At 42.2% G+C, this 20,534-nt stretch overlaps 2 protein-coding genes across 2 annotated transcripts; one reads left to right on the forward strand and one right to left on the reverse strand.

The window, feature by feature from the left end:
- The first annotated feature begins 404 nt into the window (after nucleotides 1-404).
- On the forward strand, nucleotides 405-19,007 carry ZIM2 (zinc finger imprinted 2). The gene is made up of 6 exons (XM_035712620.2): nucleotides 405-468; nucleotides 4,812-5,314; nucleotides 7,198-7,301; nucleotides 10,254-10,380; nucleotides 13,453-13,545; nucleotides 16,459-19,007. Exons 2-6 carry the CDS (start codon nucleotides 4,840-4,842, stop codon nucleotides 17,439-17,441), a joined length of 1,782 nt encoding a protein of 593 aa, XP_035568513.1. The 5' UTR covers nucleotides 405-468; nucleotides 4,812-4,839; the 3' UTR covers nucleotides 17,442-19,007.
- Nucleotides 8,474-8,870, reverse strand: LOC112644960 (ATP synthase subunit f, mitochondrial-like). The gene has a single exon (XM_035712672.2). The coding sequence runs from the start codon at nucleotides 8,855-8,857 to the stop codon at nucleotides 8,591-8,593; it is 267 nt and encodes an 88-aa protein (XP_035568565.1). The 5' UTR covers nucleotides 8,858-8,870; the 3' UTR covers nucleotides 8,474-8,590.
- Nucleotides 19,008-20,534: the final 1,527 nt, after the last annotated feature.

Below are 20,534 nucleotides of genomic sequence, written 5' to 3' on the forward strand. Positions count from 1 at the left end.
GCATACTGTTGATTTACTTAAAAACATATAAACCAGGGGCACCTGGGTGGCTCAGTGGTTGAGCGTCTGCCTTTTGCTCAGGTGGTGATCCCGGGGTCCTGGTATCGAGTTCCACATTGGGCTCCCTGCAGGGAAACTGCTTCTCCCTCTGCCTATGTCTGCCTCTCTCTCATGAAAAAATCTTTTTAAAAACCCATATAAACCATATATTACCTATTCACCTGAATGAAAGCATTTTGAGGAGGTAGGCCACCTGGCGCCCATCCCTCACCCCCCTTCTCCACCCTCCCGCCGACCTGCCCTCGAGCACCCCCAGTGGAGCCGGCAGGGAGCACTCCGGACTGCCACACGCGGGCTCTAGAAGCCCTGCAGAGCGCACGCGCAGACATGGCAGTGCGCATGCGCCGGGGCTTGGGCGCGAAGTCCGAGCGTGAGCCTTTCAGTGTGGCGAGGCGCCGGGCGGGCGAGGTGAGCTGGCGCGTGGGGGCGTCCGGGCGAGCGTGTGAGCCGCGCGCGGGCAGCCCGGGATGGAACGTGGTGGGAGGAGACCTGAGGGCTAGGGGCCGGCACTCCTGAAGGCGCGAGCCTCTGGCCGGCGGTGGAGCCTCCCTGAGGGGCCAAGGCATGTTGGGCCGACTTGGAGACAGTGCAGGGAGAGGGCCGGGGTGCTCCTCCGCGTGAGGAGACAGCGGCAGTAGTGACCCTTATGGGGAAAGGGCTTGGACAAGGAGGCTGCGAAGACCAGGGTGGGGGGGTGGTGCTGAGGAGCGCCGGCATGGGGGCGCCTCACCGCGCCTTGGTGCGCCTCAGTTCCCCAGCCTCCGTGGGCAGTCCTCGCAGGCCCGGGCCAACGCCTTCTCTGGGCCTGTGGGAACACCGGCTGTCGGCTGGGGCCGCCACGCCCCCACACCAGGCCCCATCCCGGAACCCCAGAGCCTCTGACACCCCAGGCCCTGCTTCGAGCTCAAGCCACGCCCCTACCCATTCCAGGCATCTGCCCCAGACCCGGTTCCCACACAGACCCCAAGACTGACACCTCAGGCCCCGTCCCCCTGGACTCCAGGCTCCACCTTGAACTTAGGCCACACCCCTACCCTCTCTAGGGGTCCACCCCAGGCCCCGCTCCAGGACCCCCGTTCCCACTTTTTTCTCCCTATGGAGGCTCCTGGGTTCCACTTCTGTCCTGCCCCGCTGTGCTGCTCCTGCCTCTCTCTCCCTGCTCCCCTCCACCTCAGTTCCCTCTTCTGTCAGTCTCTCCCGTCTGCCCTGGATACGCCCCTCCTTTCCCAGCTTGGCCTCTCCCATCTGCTCTTCCTCCCTTCCTTGCCCCAGTCCTCAGCTCTGCCCCTGCTCTCTGCCTTGCCTTGCTCTGCTATTCTCTAGCCTTGGAACCTCTCTTCCATTTGTTCCTTCCCGTCCCTGCTTCCTCCTTCCACCATAACCTCTGCTCATCCAGGATGGCTTGGCTCCATTCCCTTCTCTGAAAGCTCTTCTCCACTCTGAAATCAAGGGACACTTTTTTTTTTTAAAGTATTTAACATGTTAAATACGGGCTTTTTTTTTTTTTAGGTGCCCTTTTTGTTTGTTTTAAGTATTTAATGTGTTAGCTACTTTTGTTACTACTTTTTTTAAAAAAAGGTTTATTTCTTTATTTTGGGGGAGGGGCAGAGGGGGAAGGAGGACGCTGACTCTCAGCTAAGTGCAGAGCTCCATCCTGAACTCTGTCAGTGAGATGACCTGAGCTGAAATGCAAGAGTCAGATGCCTAACTGATTGAGCCACCCAGGTGCCCCATTACTACTTTTTCACATGACTTCCTCCATGTTTCCCAGGAGTGCAATTATGACTTATTACAGAAATAGTGAAAATAAGAGGGATGACATCCTGTAAATTTTAACACAGGACCCAAATTAACAGTTTTCAATAGTCAAGAAGAATGAAAATATACATTTGTTTCAGGAGGTTCCCAAAGTCCGCCAAACAGAGAAATAAACAAAAAATAATTGATAAAACTAAAAAAAAAAAAAACTAGGAATAAAAAATAATAATAAATATATGAGAAAACAAAAATAGTAGCATTGGAATTGGCAGCTAGTGCTGGAATAAATATCTCTTTGGGATAAAAGAAAAGTGGCAATAAAGAACAAACAATAGAAATAATTTAAAAACTAGGAATAAAGCAACATCATTCTTTAATAAAGTTGCATATTTATTAAGATTTAATATTATAAGAATACTATGTTCAATCATGTATTAGTATATTTCAGTTTCAAGCAAATGGATGATTTTTCTGGAAAAAGATTTCTTAAAACTGAGGTCAAAAAGTGGAAAATCTTAATAGACCAATGTGCATTGAAAAGTACTGAAATAAGTTGTGAAACAATTGGTTGACTGGTTAGAGAGCCTTCTGTCCAGATTATTTCAGTGGGACTGAGAGTTAGAAAATAAAGATTGGGGGATCCCTGGGTGGCGCAGCGGTTTAGCGCCTGCCTTTGGCCCGGGGCGTGATCCTGGAGACCCGGGATCGAATCCCACATCGGGCTCCTGGTGCATGGAGCCTGCTTCTCCCTCTGCCTATGTCTCTGCTTCTCTCTCTCTGTGTGTGACTATCATAAATAAATAAAAAATAAAAAAAAAAAAAATAAAGATTGGGTAAAAAAATGTTAGGAAGAAAAATAAAATGTTGAGAATTACTGAGGTAAGTGGTTAAGACTTGGATGATATGGATGTAGAATAAGATAAGACTGAACTCCAAAATATAGAAACCTAAGGGAAGCAGAGCTAAGAATGTATGAAAAAGGAGTGCTGAAGGTGCCTTCTGAGGAGGAGGCCCATGGGCTTCCTTTCAGCACTTGTGAACTGGAGGCCTTGGCCCTTCATGGTCATAGTTCCCCTTTCTGGTACAGGAGAAAGGATTGCTACACCCCATTGCCCATGAACTTAGCTAGTCTAGGGAGACAAGCTGTTGTGATCTCACACTCATTTCCAGTAATGCTTTCTCAGGATCCTTTCCTGGAAACTGCAGACCTGTACTTTAAATTCAGGCAGGGCATCACACATCCCAAAAAGGAAGGAGGATAGCAAACTTGGTAATTGGTAGTGGCAGGAAAGATTTTAGAAAAAAAGGACACTCTTTTCACACCCTATCCCAGAATGGATTCCAGCCAAAGAATTAAAATGAAATGTTTAAATAAAGCAATAATGAAATGCAATTGCCTATTTATTTCTAAATAGTGATAAATTATACTTTAAAATGTTAAAATTTGGGGCGCCTGCATGGCTCAGTGATTGGGCACCACCCTTCGGTTCAGGTCGTGATCCCAGAATCTGGGATTGAGTCCCACATCGGGCTCCCTTCAGGGAGCCTGCTTCTCCCTCTGCCTGTGTCTCTGCCTCTCTCTATGTCTCTCATGAATAAATAAATTTTTTAAAAAATGTTAAAATTCTACAAAGACTAAAGAGAAGATGTGGCATAGATAGAATTTTTTTAAAGCAAGTAGGACAAGGAATATATTTCATTTTTAAAAAGATTTTTTTTTAATTTATTCATGAGAGACATAGAGAGAGAGGCATAGATATGAGATGGATAGAGGCAGAGGGAGAAGCAGGTTCCATACAGGAAGCCTGATGCGGGACTCGATCCTGGGACTCCAGGATCATGCCCTGAACCAAAGGCAGACACTTGACTGCTGGGCCATCCAGGTGTCCCAGGAATATCCTTCATTTATATATAGTCTTTACCAATCAGCACCAGACACACCCTAGTGGAAAGAAGGTAAAGAATAGGTGTAATTTATAAAGGGCCAATTAAATCTGAATAAAAAGGTAAGCTTCATTATTAATTTAAAGAAATGCAAAATTAAAAAGTGAAAAGATATTTTTCATCTAGTAACAGATTTTGAGGAATGATAATGTTCTTGCTAGGCAGAATTAGTTACATAATTGCGGGACCTAATGCAAAATGAAATATGAGGCCCCTTGTTTAAAATATGAAAAATCTCAAGATAGCAACAGCAGAACATTAAACGAAGCTTGAGGCCTTTCTTAGCATAGGGCCTTGTATGACTACACTGGTTGCGTGCCAATGAAGCTGGCCTATTGGCTTGCAAGATGGCTATCTAATCTTATGTATTGAGATTGGAAGAGAAAATTAGTAGAAGCCTTCCTTGTATGAATGTACTATTCTACCATGGTTCTTTCTCCCCTCAAACACTATTGTCTTATTCTTTTCAATTAGAACGTTCTGGAGGATGTGTAGTGATAGCTCATGGTGGTTTTAATTTCTATTTCTGTAATGCAGTTGAGCCCCATTTCATGTCGGCCATTTAGCTATGTTTTGTGCAATACCTGATCAGATCTTTTAACTTTTTTCTCTTGTTAATATGACTCTTTCTTCCTGATTTGTAGGAATTCTTTAAATATTTTGCATATGAATCCAGTCCTTTGTAGGATACATGTTTTATAAGGCTCTTTACTTAACTTTGTATAATACAAAACCATTTTAACTCATTTTTTTTTAAAGTGAAATTCTTCTGTGGTTCATCAAATTAATTCAGTGTATTGTATTTGGGGTTCAAGTCTCTTTTCCCTTCAGTGCTATTTTTGAAATATTTCAAGCCTGTGCCTGTGGATTTTCCAGACCTGGGGATGGTACTGAGATAGCATCTTATCTGGAGATGTGCAAATTTCTGTGAATGTGTATTTAGGCATTTGTGTGAAATTAAGTAATTCCTTTTGCTTCAAATCACCTCCACCCCATTGTTCAGTCCTAACTGTGTAGTCCATATGTAAGTCTCTCTGTAATTTCTACAGGTCCTGGGTTTCTATATCTTTTTTTCATATGCTACAACTCTACCCACCATCTTCCACAACAGTGTGTTCTAGAGCAGCCTGCCTTTTAGAGTACCTCTATCCTGTGAAGGGCCAATCTGTAAAGATGCTGCACATGACAGACGTTTTGGAGATCTTGAAGAATCCCCAGCTCTTCCATCTACGTGCTCAAGAAGAGAATCCAGAAGCCATCTCCTTAAGAAATCCAGAGTCTCTGAAAGTTTCTCATCAGAAGTTTAGGCATTTTCAGTATCTTTCAGTGACTGGGCCTCACCAAGCTGTGAGCCAAATCCAGGAGCTCTGCCGTCAATGGCTGCAGCCAGAGACCCACACCGAGGAGCAGATGATGGAGCAACTGGTGTTGGAACAGTTTCTGAACACCCTACCAGAGGAGCTTCAGACCTGGGTGAGGTCAAAACAGCCTCAGAACAGCATGGAGGCAGGAACCCTGGTGGTCAATTTGATACAAGCATGTGGAGAGAAAGGTAAGAGAGAGAGAAAGGAAGCAACTAGGCATTTCCATTAATTGAACATCCTCTGGATGCAATAGGAGATGAATAAAAATTTGTCAAATGACTAAATAAAAGAATGAATTTTTTTAACCTTTTTTTAAAATTTTTATTTATTTATGATAGTCACACACAGAGAGAGCAAGAGAGAGAGAGAGAGAGAGAGGCAGAGACATAGGCAGAGGGAGAAGCAGGCTCCATGCACCGGGAGCCCAACATGGGATTCGATCCCGGGTCTCCAGGATCGCACCCTGGGCCAAAGGCAGGCACTAAACCGCTGCGCCACCCAGGGATCCCTGAAAGAATGAATTTTATAATCCATTCTAATCTGCCTTATATAAGAAGAAAGAAATTTGGGGTTTGGCTTTTGCCTTTAATATTTACTATTTCTCTGAGAGTACCTCTTCTCTCCAGCTTTGCTCCTTCCTGTTTTATTTCTTAATCAGCCTAAACTTTAGTGTCAACATGAAACAAAACAACACAGCCCAAAAAAGAGGGGCATAAAGTGTGGGAGATATGAGACCTGGAAATTTAACCTCTACCAAAATTTGACCTCTTGGAAACTCAAGTTATTAGCTTGGGCTAAAGGTATTTTAATAATAGAAGAATAATAGTCCTTTGAATAAAAGTGATACTAACTAAAAACAAAGGATTGTTTAGGGGTATTTTATAGAGAGATGGACAGACAGAGGGATAGACAGAGTCAGGCAAGGGGACAAAAAATATGAATATGAGACCACAGTTACCTCTGGAGAGAAGGCTGGGGGTGGACAGGAAAAAGCACATGGGTGGATGTAAATTATTGGGAATTTTCTAGATTGGGGGTTGGGTAGTGAATTCACATTTCTTAATTATACTTAAACATATAAATGAATAAATTTAAAGTAAATAGGGTCATACATGATTTAATATGGATATTATGAATTAAGGATTATTATTAATCCAATTCTGTGCACCTGCATTTCTTAAAAGGATTTTAAAGATGCTAATAGTGAACATGTTGAATATATTCATTGTTCTAGGCATTTTATAAATACTAATTTATTTAATTTTCTTAATAGCTCTTGAAATAGGTGTTACCCTTATTCTATAGATGAGGACACAGACATATAAGGAAGTTGAGATACTTGCCTGTGACCCCATGATTAGTAATTGTCAGAGTCGGGATTCAGACCTGGGCAGGTGGCTCCAGCATCTATACTCTGATCCTGGTGTTCTACTGTCTCAGGTGGACATAGGGGACATTGTACCAGAAGTTAAAAACTTGGCCAAAGGCCCTGGGCTATTGATGGAGCTGGAATTTGGGGGAAAGGAAAGAGAGCTCCGTAGGATATGAGAATGAAACAACAGATTAATGAAAGGTGCACTTGGGAAGACTATAGGCGGGGAAGGCCTTCAAGGTTCAGGTTTCTGTAGGGAATGTAGCCATCTTCTAGGTCAGTGAATGACAAAGATGGAGGAAAAGCTTTAAGAGCGGCCCCTTTTAAAAATGCTTGTGTGCTTTATATATGTAATGTTTAATCCTTACAAGATCCCTTAGAATTATTATTTCCATTGTACAATTGAGAAACTGAGGTTCCCTGGTGATTACAAGCAGACATAAAGAAGGAACTTCCACTTTATTTGGAAGGCAGTGGGGAGCTATTGAGGAGTTTCGAGCTGGGGAATGCCCAGAGCTCTTGTTTGGAACTTGCTATACTGAGGAGAAAAGATGTCTATGGCTTTTCTCTTATAGGAAGTCCAGGACGGCTGCTGTCTTCCAGGACAGGAAGGATGGTGTGGGTGGCCAGCCACTTTCTATGTCTCTGGGTACTGCCAGACGGGACTCAGTTCCATGGTCATTCCTTTGTCTCTTGCAGGTTTCTCTCCTCAGGACTTTGTACTTGCAGAAGAGAGGAACAGCAAAGAACAGCAAAAGGAGGACACAGAGATGTCTGACAGTCCCGTATCTGCGGGATCCCAGGTAAGTCAAGCTTCTGATTTGGTTCTCCAATATGGGGATCTCACTTTCCCTATCAAATTAAACCACATTCTCATTTTCTTTAAGTCTTTATATAAATATCACTTAACCTTTTCCTGGCTAGCCTATTTAAAATCCTTTTCTGACTCTTTATATCCCCTTTCCCTGCTTTATTTTTCTCTCTTGGACTTAGACCATCCCACATACCACACACTTAACATTTTCCCTTTTTTTCTATCTCAAATTGTTTTGTTTTGTTTTAGTATTCCATTTTACACCCAGTGTTGGCTCATGCAAAACAATCCTTATGTGGTTTGCACTGTTATCCTCCTTTTTATATGTGAAACAAATGGCAGCTGTTATAGGGACATGATACTATTATGAGGTTTTATTATTTTTTTCAAAAATGTTCTCCTTAACATTCTTGTTAAATCATTTTTTTAAAAAGATTTATTTATTTACTTTAGAGGGGGAGAGGAGGAGAGGGAGACAGAATCCTGAGCAGACTCCACACTGAGTGCAGAGCCTGATACAGGGCTTGACCTCACGACCCTGAGATCATAACCCAAGAGTCAGATGCTTAACTGATTGCACCATCCAGATGCCCCTTAAATCATATTTTGAAACCTAAGAGATAATGAAATTAATATGCTACATTTCCTTTAGAACCAGAAAAAACCTCATGGAGGTTGGCAATTAGAAGAAATTGTCTAAAATGACTTCTTGAGGAGGAGATAAGGAAAAAAGTTTGAGAAACACTGTTGTAAAAGACTTGCTCCTGAGAATAGCCCTGTGTCCCTACAGTGTCCATCAACGGGAAGCTATGACTTAGCTTCAGCTGGTCGGTGCCATGTGAGAATGTGGGTCCAGGACTCTAGATCTTCTGATTTTAAAACTCCAGTTAATAATATCAAATCTATAAATTTTTTGTGCTTGGCAGTTAATACGAATTTTAAATACAATAATAAAATAAACCCATAATAAAAGCCAAATAAACCCTTTGTAGGAGCTAGGCAGCCAATGTATGACTTCTAGTTTAAATCAGTTGTTCATTGATCTGCATAATGTTTTCCTGAAAACATAGAAGATGTATATTAATAAAATATATATCAAATTCTTATGTAGTCTTCTAGTATCTGCTTTTTATTTATTATTTTTTTTTAATTTTTTTTTTCGAGTACCAGTCAACTTTTATTGGATATTAATTGTGAATTAAGCAATGGAAGGATTCAGGGATGCCAGGCAAAAGTCATGGTCAGGAATGCCAAATGTGCTTCCACACTGGGCCCTCTTCAGTGGTACTTGCGTAGCCGTTCATGTTTGAGCTCCTTGTAAGAACGACAGTAGTTGAAAAGCACATAAGCAGCCAGCACCATAGAAATCCCAGCAACGCCCCCTTTATTCACATTGATATACATGTTGCAATACCAGTAGTAACCTCTTTGAAATGCTCCAGCAATGCCCTTAGGGGTGAAATCCCGCATCAGTATACAGCCTGGCAGGTCTCCTAGTTTCACCTCCATGAGCTTCTTTTCCTTCACTGGTACGGGCGACGCCATCTTGGAGTCCTGGGTGTCCCTAGTATCTGCTTTTTAAATTCAACCTTCAGGATATCTGGGTGGCACAGTCGGTTGAGTGTCCAACTCTTGGTTTCAGCTCGGGTCATGATCTGGGGGTCATGGGGGGCTTTTTGGGGTCATGGGGGTCATGGGGCTCATGTTGGGCTTTTTTCTCAGTGTGGAGTCACCTTAGGTTTCTCTCTGCTCCTCCCACACAGGGTACGTGTGCATGCATACTGAGTGTGCTCTCTCTGCCTTTCAAACAAATAAATCTAAAAATTAATTAACTCAACCATAGGTTATCAAGATTATTGTAACTATAGTTAATTGGTTTACATTTCTGGACTATTATTCCTTTGTGTGACTATACTGTAATATATTTACTCTAAATGGACATTTGGATTGTTTCCAGGTTTTGGATGTTACAAACAACATTGTTAATAATATAAACATCAGGGGCACCTGGGTGGCTTAGTTGATTAAATGTCCGGCTCTTGATTTTGGTTCAGGTCATGGTCTCAGGGTTGTGAGATAAGCCCCACATTGGGCTCCACAGCAGATGTGTGGCCTGCTTAAGATTCGCTCTCTCTCCCCTCCTCCACTTCACATATGCTTATGTGCTTTCTCCCTCCCTCCCTCCCTCCCTCCCTCCCTCTCTCTCTCTCTCTCTTTCTCTCTAGCTTAAAAAAAAAAAAAGAATGTAAATGTCTTCAAGTACACACAAGCAAAAATATACCTAGGAATGTAATTTCTGGGTTGACAGTGGTTTACCAATTTACATTTCCCTTAGCATCTAATAAGAGATCCCATAGGTCCACATTCTGGACAACATTTGGTATTGCCAGACTTACTGATACTTTTTAAAATTTTTGTCAGTTGAATAAATATAAATCGTTCTTTGTCATGTTGATTTGCATGTCTCTGTTTATTAATAAGATTGAATATCTCTTTATTAATAAGATGGAAAATTTCTTTATGAGCTCTTTGGGTTTTACAGATGAGTCACTGAGACTTAACTAACCCACACTCACAAAGATTGCAAGAACCAGAGTGAGGACTTAAATCTAACTCTCTCGGATTCCTGAGGCTGAGGCTGCTTAGCTTTAATGATGCACATTCATTATTTCCTTATAAAGTGGCTTAAAAGAATCTTTTGCCTCTAATCCAAATGTGTAGTAATTAGCAGCAGAACTCTCAGAAATATTCCCCTTCTTACTGTAAGACAAGGAAAGGTACAGTACTAGGTCCCTGTACCCTCTGGATTAAAACACTTGGATAAGACGCTTTCTGCCAGTTTGAATGCTTTATGTTCAGTCCTCTCTCTCATTAGGGTCCTTCACCCTCCTTGGGATAATTTCTGGATTTTGATAATTTGGAAGTGTTTCTGGCATTTTAGGATTTGGTGACTTTCAAGGATGTGGTTGTGGACTTCAGCCCAGAGGAGTTAACCTACCTTAGTGCTGCTCAGAGGAACCTCTACCGGGAGGTGATGCTAGAGAATTATAGGAACCTGGTCTCCTTAGGTAAGGCTGCCTTCTCCATGAAACTTGGTTTCTGCCCACTATGGAGTGGTTCTCAACTCTTCTGTTGTCACATCAGAAATGTCAGTAATAGTGGTTCACCATGTCAGTGAATATCAACCCAAATCAGAGGCAATATTTTAATATCAAATTCAGTTACTTAGGGGCACCTACATGGCTCAGTGGTTGAGTGTCTGCCTTTGGCTCAGGTCATGATCCTAGGGTCCTGGGATCAAGTCCTGCATTGGGCTCCCCACAGGGAGCCTGCTTCTCCCTCTGCCTATGTCTCTGCCTCTCTCGGTGTCTCTCATGAATAAATAAATAAAATCTTTTAAAAATAATTAAAAATTCAGTTACTCATAATAGAGCTAACACTGAATACTTAATATGTACAATCTGAGCACTGTACATGTCCTAATTCTTTAAATTGTTGCACTAGTCCTATGAGGGGGAGGTATATTTCCTGTTACTTTTATTATAATGCCATTTTACAAGCAGAGTCATGGGAAAGTTAAATTACTGTTCTAAAACCACCCAGCTACAAAGTGGCAAGTTGGGAGTTGACCCTAAGTGATTCAGCTCTAGAATATGCTCCCTTAAATTGACTATACTGCCAGACAAGGGTGGGCTTCATCAGGTCTTGGCATAGTAGAAGACTCCTAGTGATGCTTTTTGAATGGGTGAAGGAATTGATTAAAATTTCAGGACCTCCACTGTCTTCTACTAGACTTAAAGTTTAAGAGCCAGTCTCTCTTCACATCCAGAGGTAAGATTGTTTACCTCTTGCCACAAGCTAAATATTTTTTGTTACTGGTGCCAGGATCCTCATTTCAGTGGCTTTTTGGGGGGGCCTGAAATCTCCTGACACATGCAACCAAACAATTCCAATGGCAGCAAGCTGGTGCTCTAGTTCTTGTGATGTCCGAGACCTGTATGGGGAGATAGAAGTGCCCTACCTCAAACCTGGCACAAGGGTGTATAATTGAGGGGCACCTGAGTGGTGCAGTAGGTCACGGGTCTGACTCTTGGTTTTGGCTCAGGTCATGGTCTCAAGGTCCTGGGATTGAGCCCCGCATCAGACTCTATGCTCAGTGCAGAGTCCACATGAGATTTTCTCTCCTTCTCCCTCTGCCCCGCCAGCTCATGCATGCATGCTCTCCCCGCTCCTGGATGAATGAATGAATGAATGAATGAATGAATGAATGAATGAATAAATATTTTTAAAAAGAGTGTGTCATTTGAACTGGTACTTCTATTGGTCACAAAGAAGACAAAGGGGAGTGCCTTTTCCAATATAACTCTTCTCTCAGTTACCACATTTATGACTTAAATAGAGGGAATAAATCAGTTTTACCTTTTTTGCCCTCATGCAGTGATGTGGAAGCATTTCTGTCTTCTTGTGGGGCATTGGCTTCTTGTATCACTGTTGTTTTGGGGTTAATAGAGATCTTACATGTCACTCAGGATTCTATCTTCCCAGATGTGGAATGAGTACAGTGGGCTATACAGAAGTTTACTTTAGGTAGTATATCTCGTTGGCCTTCTGTTTTAGTAAAGAGAGAGCAGACCTCAAGCTCTGAGCTGTAGATAGGCAACCAAAACTAGGTAGCACTCAATAAAATTAATTTCAATTGAATTTATTGCTGTATCATCTTCAGAGCTGTTTTCTTTTTTGCAAGTGGCATCAATTTCTGTTTTTAAAGTTGATAAAAAGCTGCCATTTAAATAAGTGTATTTTTGTTAAAAGAGATAATCTAAAGAAAAGTATCAAATACCAAATGTTACTATGAGTGGCACATAGATAGCCCCAGAATGTGAGGGTCATTAATAAGTTTGTCCATGAAATTGTCAGTGTGCCAGGTTTTGGTATAGGTGTTGGGGTTACACAATGGATGAGGATTCCTGTTTTGGTGGGTATTACTAATTCTAATAGGGTGAGACATATAATAAATAAGGAAATAATGAGGTGGTGTCTTAGCTTGTTCAGTCTGTTATAACAATACCACACAGTGAGCAGCTTCTAAACAACATATTTATTTCTCATAGTTCAGGAGTCTGGAAGTCCAAGATCAGGGTGCCAGCACTGCCAAGTGAGGGCTGTCTTCTAGGTCACAGGCTTCTTATTGTCTCCTCACTAGGCTGAAAGGGCTAGAGACTCTCCGTGAATCCTTCTTTTTTTATAAGGACACTAATCCCATTCATGAGGGGGCCATTCTCATGACCTAAGCACCTCTCAGAGGCCGACTTAATAACATCACAGTGGGCATTAGGATTTTTAATAGGTGAATTTTGGGGGATACAAACATACAAACATTTGCAGACCACCTGCCATGGTGGTCTGCAAATGACTGAAGTTTGGAAAACAACTAGGGGAGAGGGAGTAGGAGCATTTTCAGACAAAGAGAATGAAGGTATTATAGGAGGAAAAGAACCACATGTTGTTTACATTTTGAGCAGCTATGACATCAGATCCCCCGTGCTGAAGTAGAGACCCCAGCACACTGTCCTGTTTTTTACTCCAGAGCAGTTTTTCAACCTTGGCACAACTGACATTTGGGCAGATCATTCCTTCTGTGGGGAAATGTCCTGGGCATTGCAGGATGTTTAACGACATCCTCGGCCTCTGTACTAGATCAGATATCCATAGCCTTCCTTCCTCTCCCTGAACTTTTATGATGATCAAAAATGTCTCCATTTGGGCCCAAAGCATTAGAAACAGGCTTCACTTTTCTTTTCTCTTTTCTTTTCTTTTCTTTTCTTTTCTTTTCTTTTCTTTTCTTTTCTTTCTTTTTCTTTTTTAAAGATTTTATTTATTTATTCATGACAGAGAGAGAGGCAGAGACAGAAGCAGGCTCCACGCCGGGAGCCCAACACAGGACTCAATCCCGGGACTCCAGGACGGTGCCCTGGGCCAAAGGGAGGCGCCAAACCGCTGAGCCACCCAAAAATCCCCTTCACTTCTCTTTTGTGTGAATTTGCATTTTCCTTATTATCTCAGAGTCTTTAGAGCCTCGGCTGGGAGTTCCTGTGGATGCAGGGCAGAACCCCCAAGTTATGAGTCTCCTTCTTCAACAGGGTACCAGTTCTCTAAGCCCGACATTATCTCACAGCTGGAAGAGGAAGAGTCACATGTGAGGGAGGAAGACATCAATACAGACAAATGTCAAGGTGAGTAGTGAGGGGGAGGCCCATGGAGACGAATCATGGGAAGACACCCCCAGTCAGTCGGGATTGTCTGTTCAGGCAAGGGAGAGACAGGGCTGATCGACGCTTTCATCTCGGGGCTCACAAGGCTTCACCACTGAGTGTGCACCTACTACTATTTTCATCTTCTTTTCCTGCAGTCTGAGTGACTCTCCTGCCTAGTTCCAGGGAGGCCCATTTCCCTTTCCTCTGGTATTTCAACTCCTGTGCTTATTCAGACCTTTAGCCTTGCAGCTAGAAATCCTAGGTCTTTCCTCTTTAACTAAGACAAAAACCCTTGGTGTGATACCACTCTTCTTTCCACTTGCTTCCCTTTTGCCAGCTCTTGAGACTTGTTGACACCCAGAGACTCCCTTTCTCTTCCGTCCTTAACCCCCACAATCTGGTTTCCATCCCCCTACATCTGCCAATACACACACACACACACACACACAGTCTCTCACTGCCACACTGTGCTACAGCCCCCAGAAGTTCCCTACCAATATCCTTATGGCTCAAGGACAAGAACCTTCTAGACTTTACCTTCTCCAAACTCTGTGACTACAGTATGATACCATTTGCCATCTTTATAAAATCCTTTCCTTCTCTGAATTGGGTCACTATGTGTATCAGCCAGGATCATTGTTGCCTTTCAGGTCCTATTAACGGAAAACCACATGCAAACTGGGATAAGCCATAGGAGGATTGTATTCGCTTATGATACTACTCATTTAGGCTTCATGGATGGCTGGATTTAGGGGCTCAAAGATGTTATCAGGGCCTACTTTAATTTTTTCTTTTCACGCTGCCAACAAATCCTAGGTGTCCTTTCTTGTTCCCGTCCAAGGGCGGGGAGGTGGGGAGAGAGCGTATGCAAACAAGCAGGTGTGTTCAAGAAGCATTGTCAAGAGCGAGGACACTTCTTCCCTAGAAGCCCTTGACACACTTCACCTCATTTTTTCAGTGTTCATTTGGGTCATATCCCATCCCTGAACCAGTAATTGTGCCCAGTTTAATGCCAATCAGGACAGCTCTCTCTGCCTTTTCCTGTGTGGGCAGAGAAGTGGATGTCCAAACAAAATTCAAGGACATACCAAGGGGACTCCTCTATTCGCCTCTCTGTTGTTTTCACTGTCTTCTTTAATCTAGTTCATGCACTCTTTGACTCATTCAGTCATTCCACAGATACTTACTGAGCCTTTGTAGTGGGCCAGCCCTGTCCTAGATTCTGTGGATACAGTAACAAGTCAGACAAAATCCTTTCCTTCACAGAGCTTGCATTCTAATGGGGGTGATAGTTGATACACAAACAAATAATAGAGTCTGAGTATAAAGCAGACAGTGATAAATGGGAGGCTGCTTAAGACAGGATAGTCAGGGACACCTGACTCAGCAGGTGGCTGAGCAGTTGAGCATCTGTCTTTGGCTCAGGGTGTGATCCTGGAGTCCTGGGATCGAATCCTTTATCAGGCTTCCTGCATGGAGGCTGCTTCTCCCTCTGCCTATGTCTCTGCCCCCCGCCCCCTGCCCTGTGTCTCTCATGAATGCATAAATAAAATCTTTAAAAAAAAAAAAAAAAGGATAGTCAGATGGAGGGGGAACCATGTTGAAATCTTGAGGAAGAGTGTTGCAGGCAGGGGGAGTAGCAAATACAGAGGCCCCAAGTTTGGAATGTGCTTGGGTGTTCCAGAAAAAGGAGGAAAAGCAATATGGCCTGAGTCAAGTGAAGGGGGATAGGAGATGATGTCAAGGAGATAGACATAGGCCAGCTCACATAGGAATATGTTAAAGAATGTGGATTTCAGGGCAGCCCCAGTGGTGCAACGGTTTAGCGCCGCCTGCAGCCCGGGGTGTGATCCTGGAGACTCAGGATCAAGTCCCACATCAGGCTCCTTGCATGGAACCTGCTTCTCCCTCTGCCTGTCTCTCTGCGCCTCTCTTCTCTCTCTCTCTCTCTCTCTCTCTCTCTCTCTCTCTCTCTCTGTGTCTCTCATGAATAAATAAATAAAATCTTTAAAAAAAAAAAAAGAATGTGGATTTCATTACAAGTGAGATGTGAAAAAAGTATTAGAGGGTTTTGAGCCAGGGAATGAGGTAGTATTACTGACTCCTTAGAACTGTGCTATCTGATGTGGTAGTCATTAGACATACATAGTTGAATTTACACTAATTAAAATTACATAAATTTAAATTCAGTCATACCAGCCACATTTCAAGTGTTCATTACCTCCATGTCACTAGTGGCTATGTATCAGGTGACAAAAAATATACATTATTGACCTCATTGTAGGACATTCCACTGGGCAGCACTGTTTTTGAAAGATGTCTCTGGCCGTTTATGGAAAGTGGGCTTTAGGAAGACCAGCAGAGAAACCAGCTGGGAGCCTGCTATTGCAGACTAAAGCTGATGGAAGCTGGTGCTGTGATTGTAGAGTACAGATTTGAGGTATTCTCTATGAGGAGAACTGGCAGAACAGCTGTCTCTTACTCTTCCACGTTTGTCTTCTCTTCAAAGACCACTTCCTAAAAGATCTAATCCGCTGTGATGGGTCCAGTTATCCCTTTCCTGACGATTTCCTAAGCTGTATTCTGGCTCTACTGTTTCATCTGTACTTTGCTCACACAATCTTTTGCTCAGATACTTTGTATCTTCCAGGACATTATGTTCATCTTTGTCTCTTGTCCATTTCTTTCCCACACAGAGAGTTGCCTTTGTAAAACACAAAGTTTTAACTACTTCTAGTCTCTAAAGAAAATCCAAACTTTTAGCAAAACATTTAGATCTCTCCCAATCTGCATAAGATCTGTTCTGTTATTTTGGATCTCTTTCTTCTGTTTCTGCTATAATGATGTGTCTCTGTCAGGAAAGAATAGAAGGAACTTTCACATTTCTTTTAGATTGGGAGAAAAGACCTGAAACCAAAGATCTAACTCCAGAGCAAAGCCTGCCTATGGAAAAGTCATCCTTGGGGGTAGGAATGGAGGATCTGAAGGTAGATAACTTCTGCAGTGTCAACATAGGAGAGTATTCTCCTGATGATCCATCAGATTTGTACCAGGACAACCAGAAGAAACTTTTGAGTCCTGTAACAATGAGTAAGCCCAAGACCCTCGCTCAAGAAAGAAGCCACGACAGTGATGATTTTGAGAGAAGCTCAGATCTTACTAAACAATCAGAAGGGCCTCCAGTAAAGGATCCCCAGGAATGTACTACTCCTGAAATTTGCCCTAGTCCCCAACTGGCAGATGATGAGCCTTTCCTCCAAGAGAACAGATGTAGATTTTGTGAAAGAACTTTTATTACCCAAACAGCTCGTGAGAGACATGAGCAGATCCATACTGGGAAGAAACCCTTTGAATGTAAACGATGTGGAGAAGCCTTCTACCTCATGCCACACCTCACCAGACATCAGAGGACTCATTCCAATGAGAAGTCCTCTGGATGCAATGAAGGTGGAAAGTCTTTCATTCAGCATACAAATACCTCTGGCCATGTAAGAATTCATAGTCAGGAAGACTACTATGAATGTTTCCAGTGTGGCAGAGCCTTTATCCAGGATGTGCATCTTTTTCAACATCTCCAAGCCCACGAAGCAGCAAAAGCCCTTCCACCTGGGTTGCCCCGCATTAAGACATATTTAATTCGCTATCAGCGGAAACATGACTATGTTGGAGAGAAAGCCTGTCAGTGTTGTGACTGTGGCAAAGCCTTCAGTCGGAGTTCACATCTCATTCAACACTATCGCATCCATGCTCAAGAGAGGCCTTACCAGTGTCAGCTGTGTGGGAAATGTTTCAGCCGACCCTCATACCTCACTCAGCATTATCAACTCCATTCTCAAGAGAAACCTGATGGGGCAATTATTACTGAAAACCTCTAATCAGAGAACATTCTCAACATCTTTGGCAGTTGGACTACAAACAGGCAATCTGTTCCCAAGTTTTTTTAGAAGTGTTTACATATGGTGTCTTTGCCACATGGGATGTGTCAACACAGAGCATGTTAAAAAGATTTTCAAGGTGTGCTAATATTGATTCATCCACAAAGCTGATATAATTGGTAATGTATTACATTGTACTTCATAATTTATCAAATATTGTCATGTACATTTTTTATTTGATCTTTTAAGGAATGCTGCAGTGTACCTAGTGAGCATATTTATTCTATTTTTACAGGTAAAGCAAACTTGAAACTCCAAAGTTATCAGTTGATCTGACCTAGGTTATAAGTAATGAAGTAGGAAAATGAACTCAGGTTTTGTTTTATGTTGAGATTTCATGAGATATTTATTTCATATCTTGATGTTCAAGCCTGGTTTTCTTTATTCCTGCCACATCCCTTCTGAAGAAAAGGTACAGTACTATACTGACTTCAGCTGTCTTCCTCTGTGGTAGGCCCAGCACTGTTTCACATGAAATCAGGCAAGAACATCTACAGTATTAGAGGTTCAGAAAGCTTTCTTAGGGTGAAGTATTGATAGCCACTTATCTTGAGACTTATGAATAGAGGATGATTTTTTGAGACACTAATTCGGAGAAGTGTATTTTTGCTAAATGCTTGTAATTGTTATCGTAAAACAGTTACTGATCAAAGAGAGTCTTTTTGTAGTTTCCTGTAGTTGTTTGAGGGATTGGAGTTTCTTACTTTCCTGTCTTTAAAAAAATTCTGTTTGAGAACTTTCTTGGGCTGTGGCATCATTAGCACAGCCAACCTAAAATCCTAATTCTATGCAGAATACACTTCACTCTTTAAAGGTATGAGCCCTGAATTGCATAAAAATCTCTTGAATACCATATTGCTATATTGTTAAAAGCTCTCCATCACTGCCTTGACTGGTGGTCAATTACAAAGACACTTGGTAACCAGTTAGATCTGAAGTCCCAGAACCTGATTCTTTGCCGGGTAGGGTGAGTTGTTGCTGTTGTTATTCACTACCCTGCTTTTTTTCATCCAGCCATTTTTGAGGTTGATCTACTATGTGTGGCCCAAAGTCATGAAATTAAAAACAAACATGACTCAGCAGAACCTCAGAAGCCAAATGAGTGTTAGCCTCACAGCCTCTCTTCATTTCCAAAGTTCTTGATGAAATAGCCCTCATTGGCTGGCCCTATTTCCTAATAACAGTCTACTCTTCAACCTACTGTAAATTGGTTTCTAATTCTGCCACCATTCCCATAGAGGGACAGGATGTCAATGCATCTTATTGATGGTGATGTCAGTTAGTCTTGATACCTTGATTTAAAGTACTGTCTGCTGGGTTCTTTAAAGTTATTATTTGTAATTATGGGGATCCCTGGGTGGCGCAGCGGTTTGGCGCCTGCCTTTGGCCCAGGGCGCGATCCTGGAGACCGGGATCGAATCCCACGTCGGGCTCCCGGTGCATGGAGCCTGCTTCTCCCTCTGCCTGTGTCTCTGCCTCTCTCTCTCTCTCTCTCTGTGACTATCATAAATAAATAAATAAAATTTAAAAAAAAATAAAGTTATTATTTGTAATTAATAAATATCTTGCAGGAGGAACTTTGAGACTATGCAAGTACAGATCTTCCTCAACTTACAATGAAGTTTTATCCTGATAAACGTATCATAAATTGAAAATAAGCTGAAAAGTGCAAGCTTATTCAGTGTAAGCTGAAAGTGCATTTAATATGCTTAACCTACTGAACATCATAGTTTAGCATATTCAACCTTAAAAGTGCTTAGAACACTTATACTCACCTACAGATGGGCAAAATTATCTAATACAAAGCTTGTTTTATGATTATGTTGAAATTCTCATGTAATTTATTGAATACTGTACTGAAAGTGAAAAACAGAATGATTGTATGGGTACTTAAGGGTTGTAAGTATATCAGCTGTTTATCCTGTGGTTGCAAGGCTGACAGGAAGCTGGGGCTCGCTGCTACTGCCCGGTATCATGAGAGAGTATTGTACTGCATACTGAGGAAAAGATAAAGCTTCAAAATTTGAAGTACAGTTTTTACTGAATGTGTGTTGCTTTTGCACCATTGCAAAGTCGAAAACTCATAAATTGAACAAGTCAGGGACCATCTGTACCCAGTTTCTTTCTTTTTTTCTTTTTTCTTTTTTTTTTTTTTTTCTTCAAGATTTTACTTATGTATTCATGAGAGACACAGAGAGAGAGGCAGATACACAGGCAGAGGGAGAAGCAGGCTCCATTCCATGCAGGGAGCCTGATGTGGGTGGGACTCCATCCTGGGTCTCCAGGACCACACCCTGGGCTGAAGCGGCGCTAAATTGCTGAGCCACCTGGGCTGCCCTGTACCCAGTTTCTCCTCAAACTTTTACCCACTAAATTTTAGCATCTTGGAAGTGGATTTTGCCTAAAGCCAGATCTCTGTGGTATTGTAATAGTGAATCTTTTACTTCTTTCATTCCTTCTACATTTAGAATTCTCCTGTGAAGAAAAGTTGCCCTCCCTATTTATTTATTCAGTAATTTATTTTTATCAATATGAATTCATGGATATTTCTTTTGTTCTATGGACTCTAATTAAATACTATTGTCATTTTGTTCACATTCTTCCACCTTTGGCCATTGGGAACTCTTTCAGGTTGGCTCCTGGGCCTTTTTGACAAGCTCCCATCCTTTTCTGAACATGTCTAACTTGCTACACTCTCCTTAATTTTTCTCACTTCTCCTCCAGGTAAACGTTGTCCTGACCTTTTGTTGGATTCTACCTTCCATCTTGTGAAATCTGCTTCTTTCCCCAGGGCCATCTATTTCCTCAGGCTCTTGTTAATCTCAGTCATTTCTCCCTTCACCATTTTTGCTAAATCCATATTCTACCCAGATTGTGATTCACTTAACATATTTTCCCCCAATTGTTTCCTCTCTGTTTTTAAAACATTAATACATATACTTTAGAAGGAAAATTTTAAATCACCTCAAATGGTTTTACCCAGGCCATAAACAGATTTCCCTGATTGCCGCTAAAATGTCTTTTTACAGTTGG

The sequence above is a fragment of the Canis lupus genome, chromosome 1 (genome assembly GCF_003254725.2).
Source record: "Canis lupus dingo isolate Sandy chromosome 1, ASM325472v2, whole genome shotgun sequence".
Taxonomy (NCBI): Eukaryota; Metazoa; Chordata; class Mammalia; order Carnivora; family Canidae; genus Canis; species Canis lupus.

Coding starts and splice junctions, on each gene's coding strand:
- LOC112644960 (XM_035712672.2), bottom strand. CDS start 8,857: ATGGCGTCGCCCGTACCAGTGAAGGAAAAGAAGCTCATGGAGGTGAAA.
- ZIM2 (XM_035712620.2), top strand. CDS start 4,840: ATGCTACAACTCTACCCACCATCTTCCACAACAGTGTGTTCTAGAGCA. Junction 5,315..7,197: donor ACAAGCATGTGGAGAGAAAG/GTAAGAGAGAGA, acceptor TGTCTCTTGCAG/GTTTCTCTCCTCAGGACTTT. Junction 10,381..13,452: donor TAGGAACCTGGTCTCCTTAG/GTAAGGCTGCCT, acceptor CTTCTTCAACAG/GGTACCAGTTCTCTAAGCCC.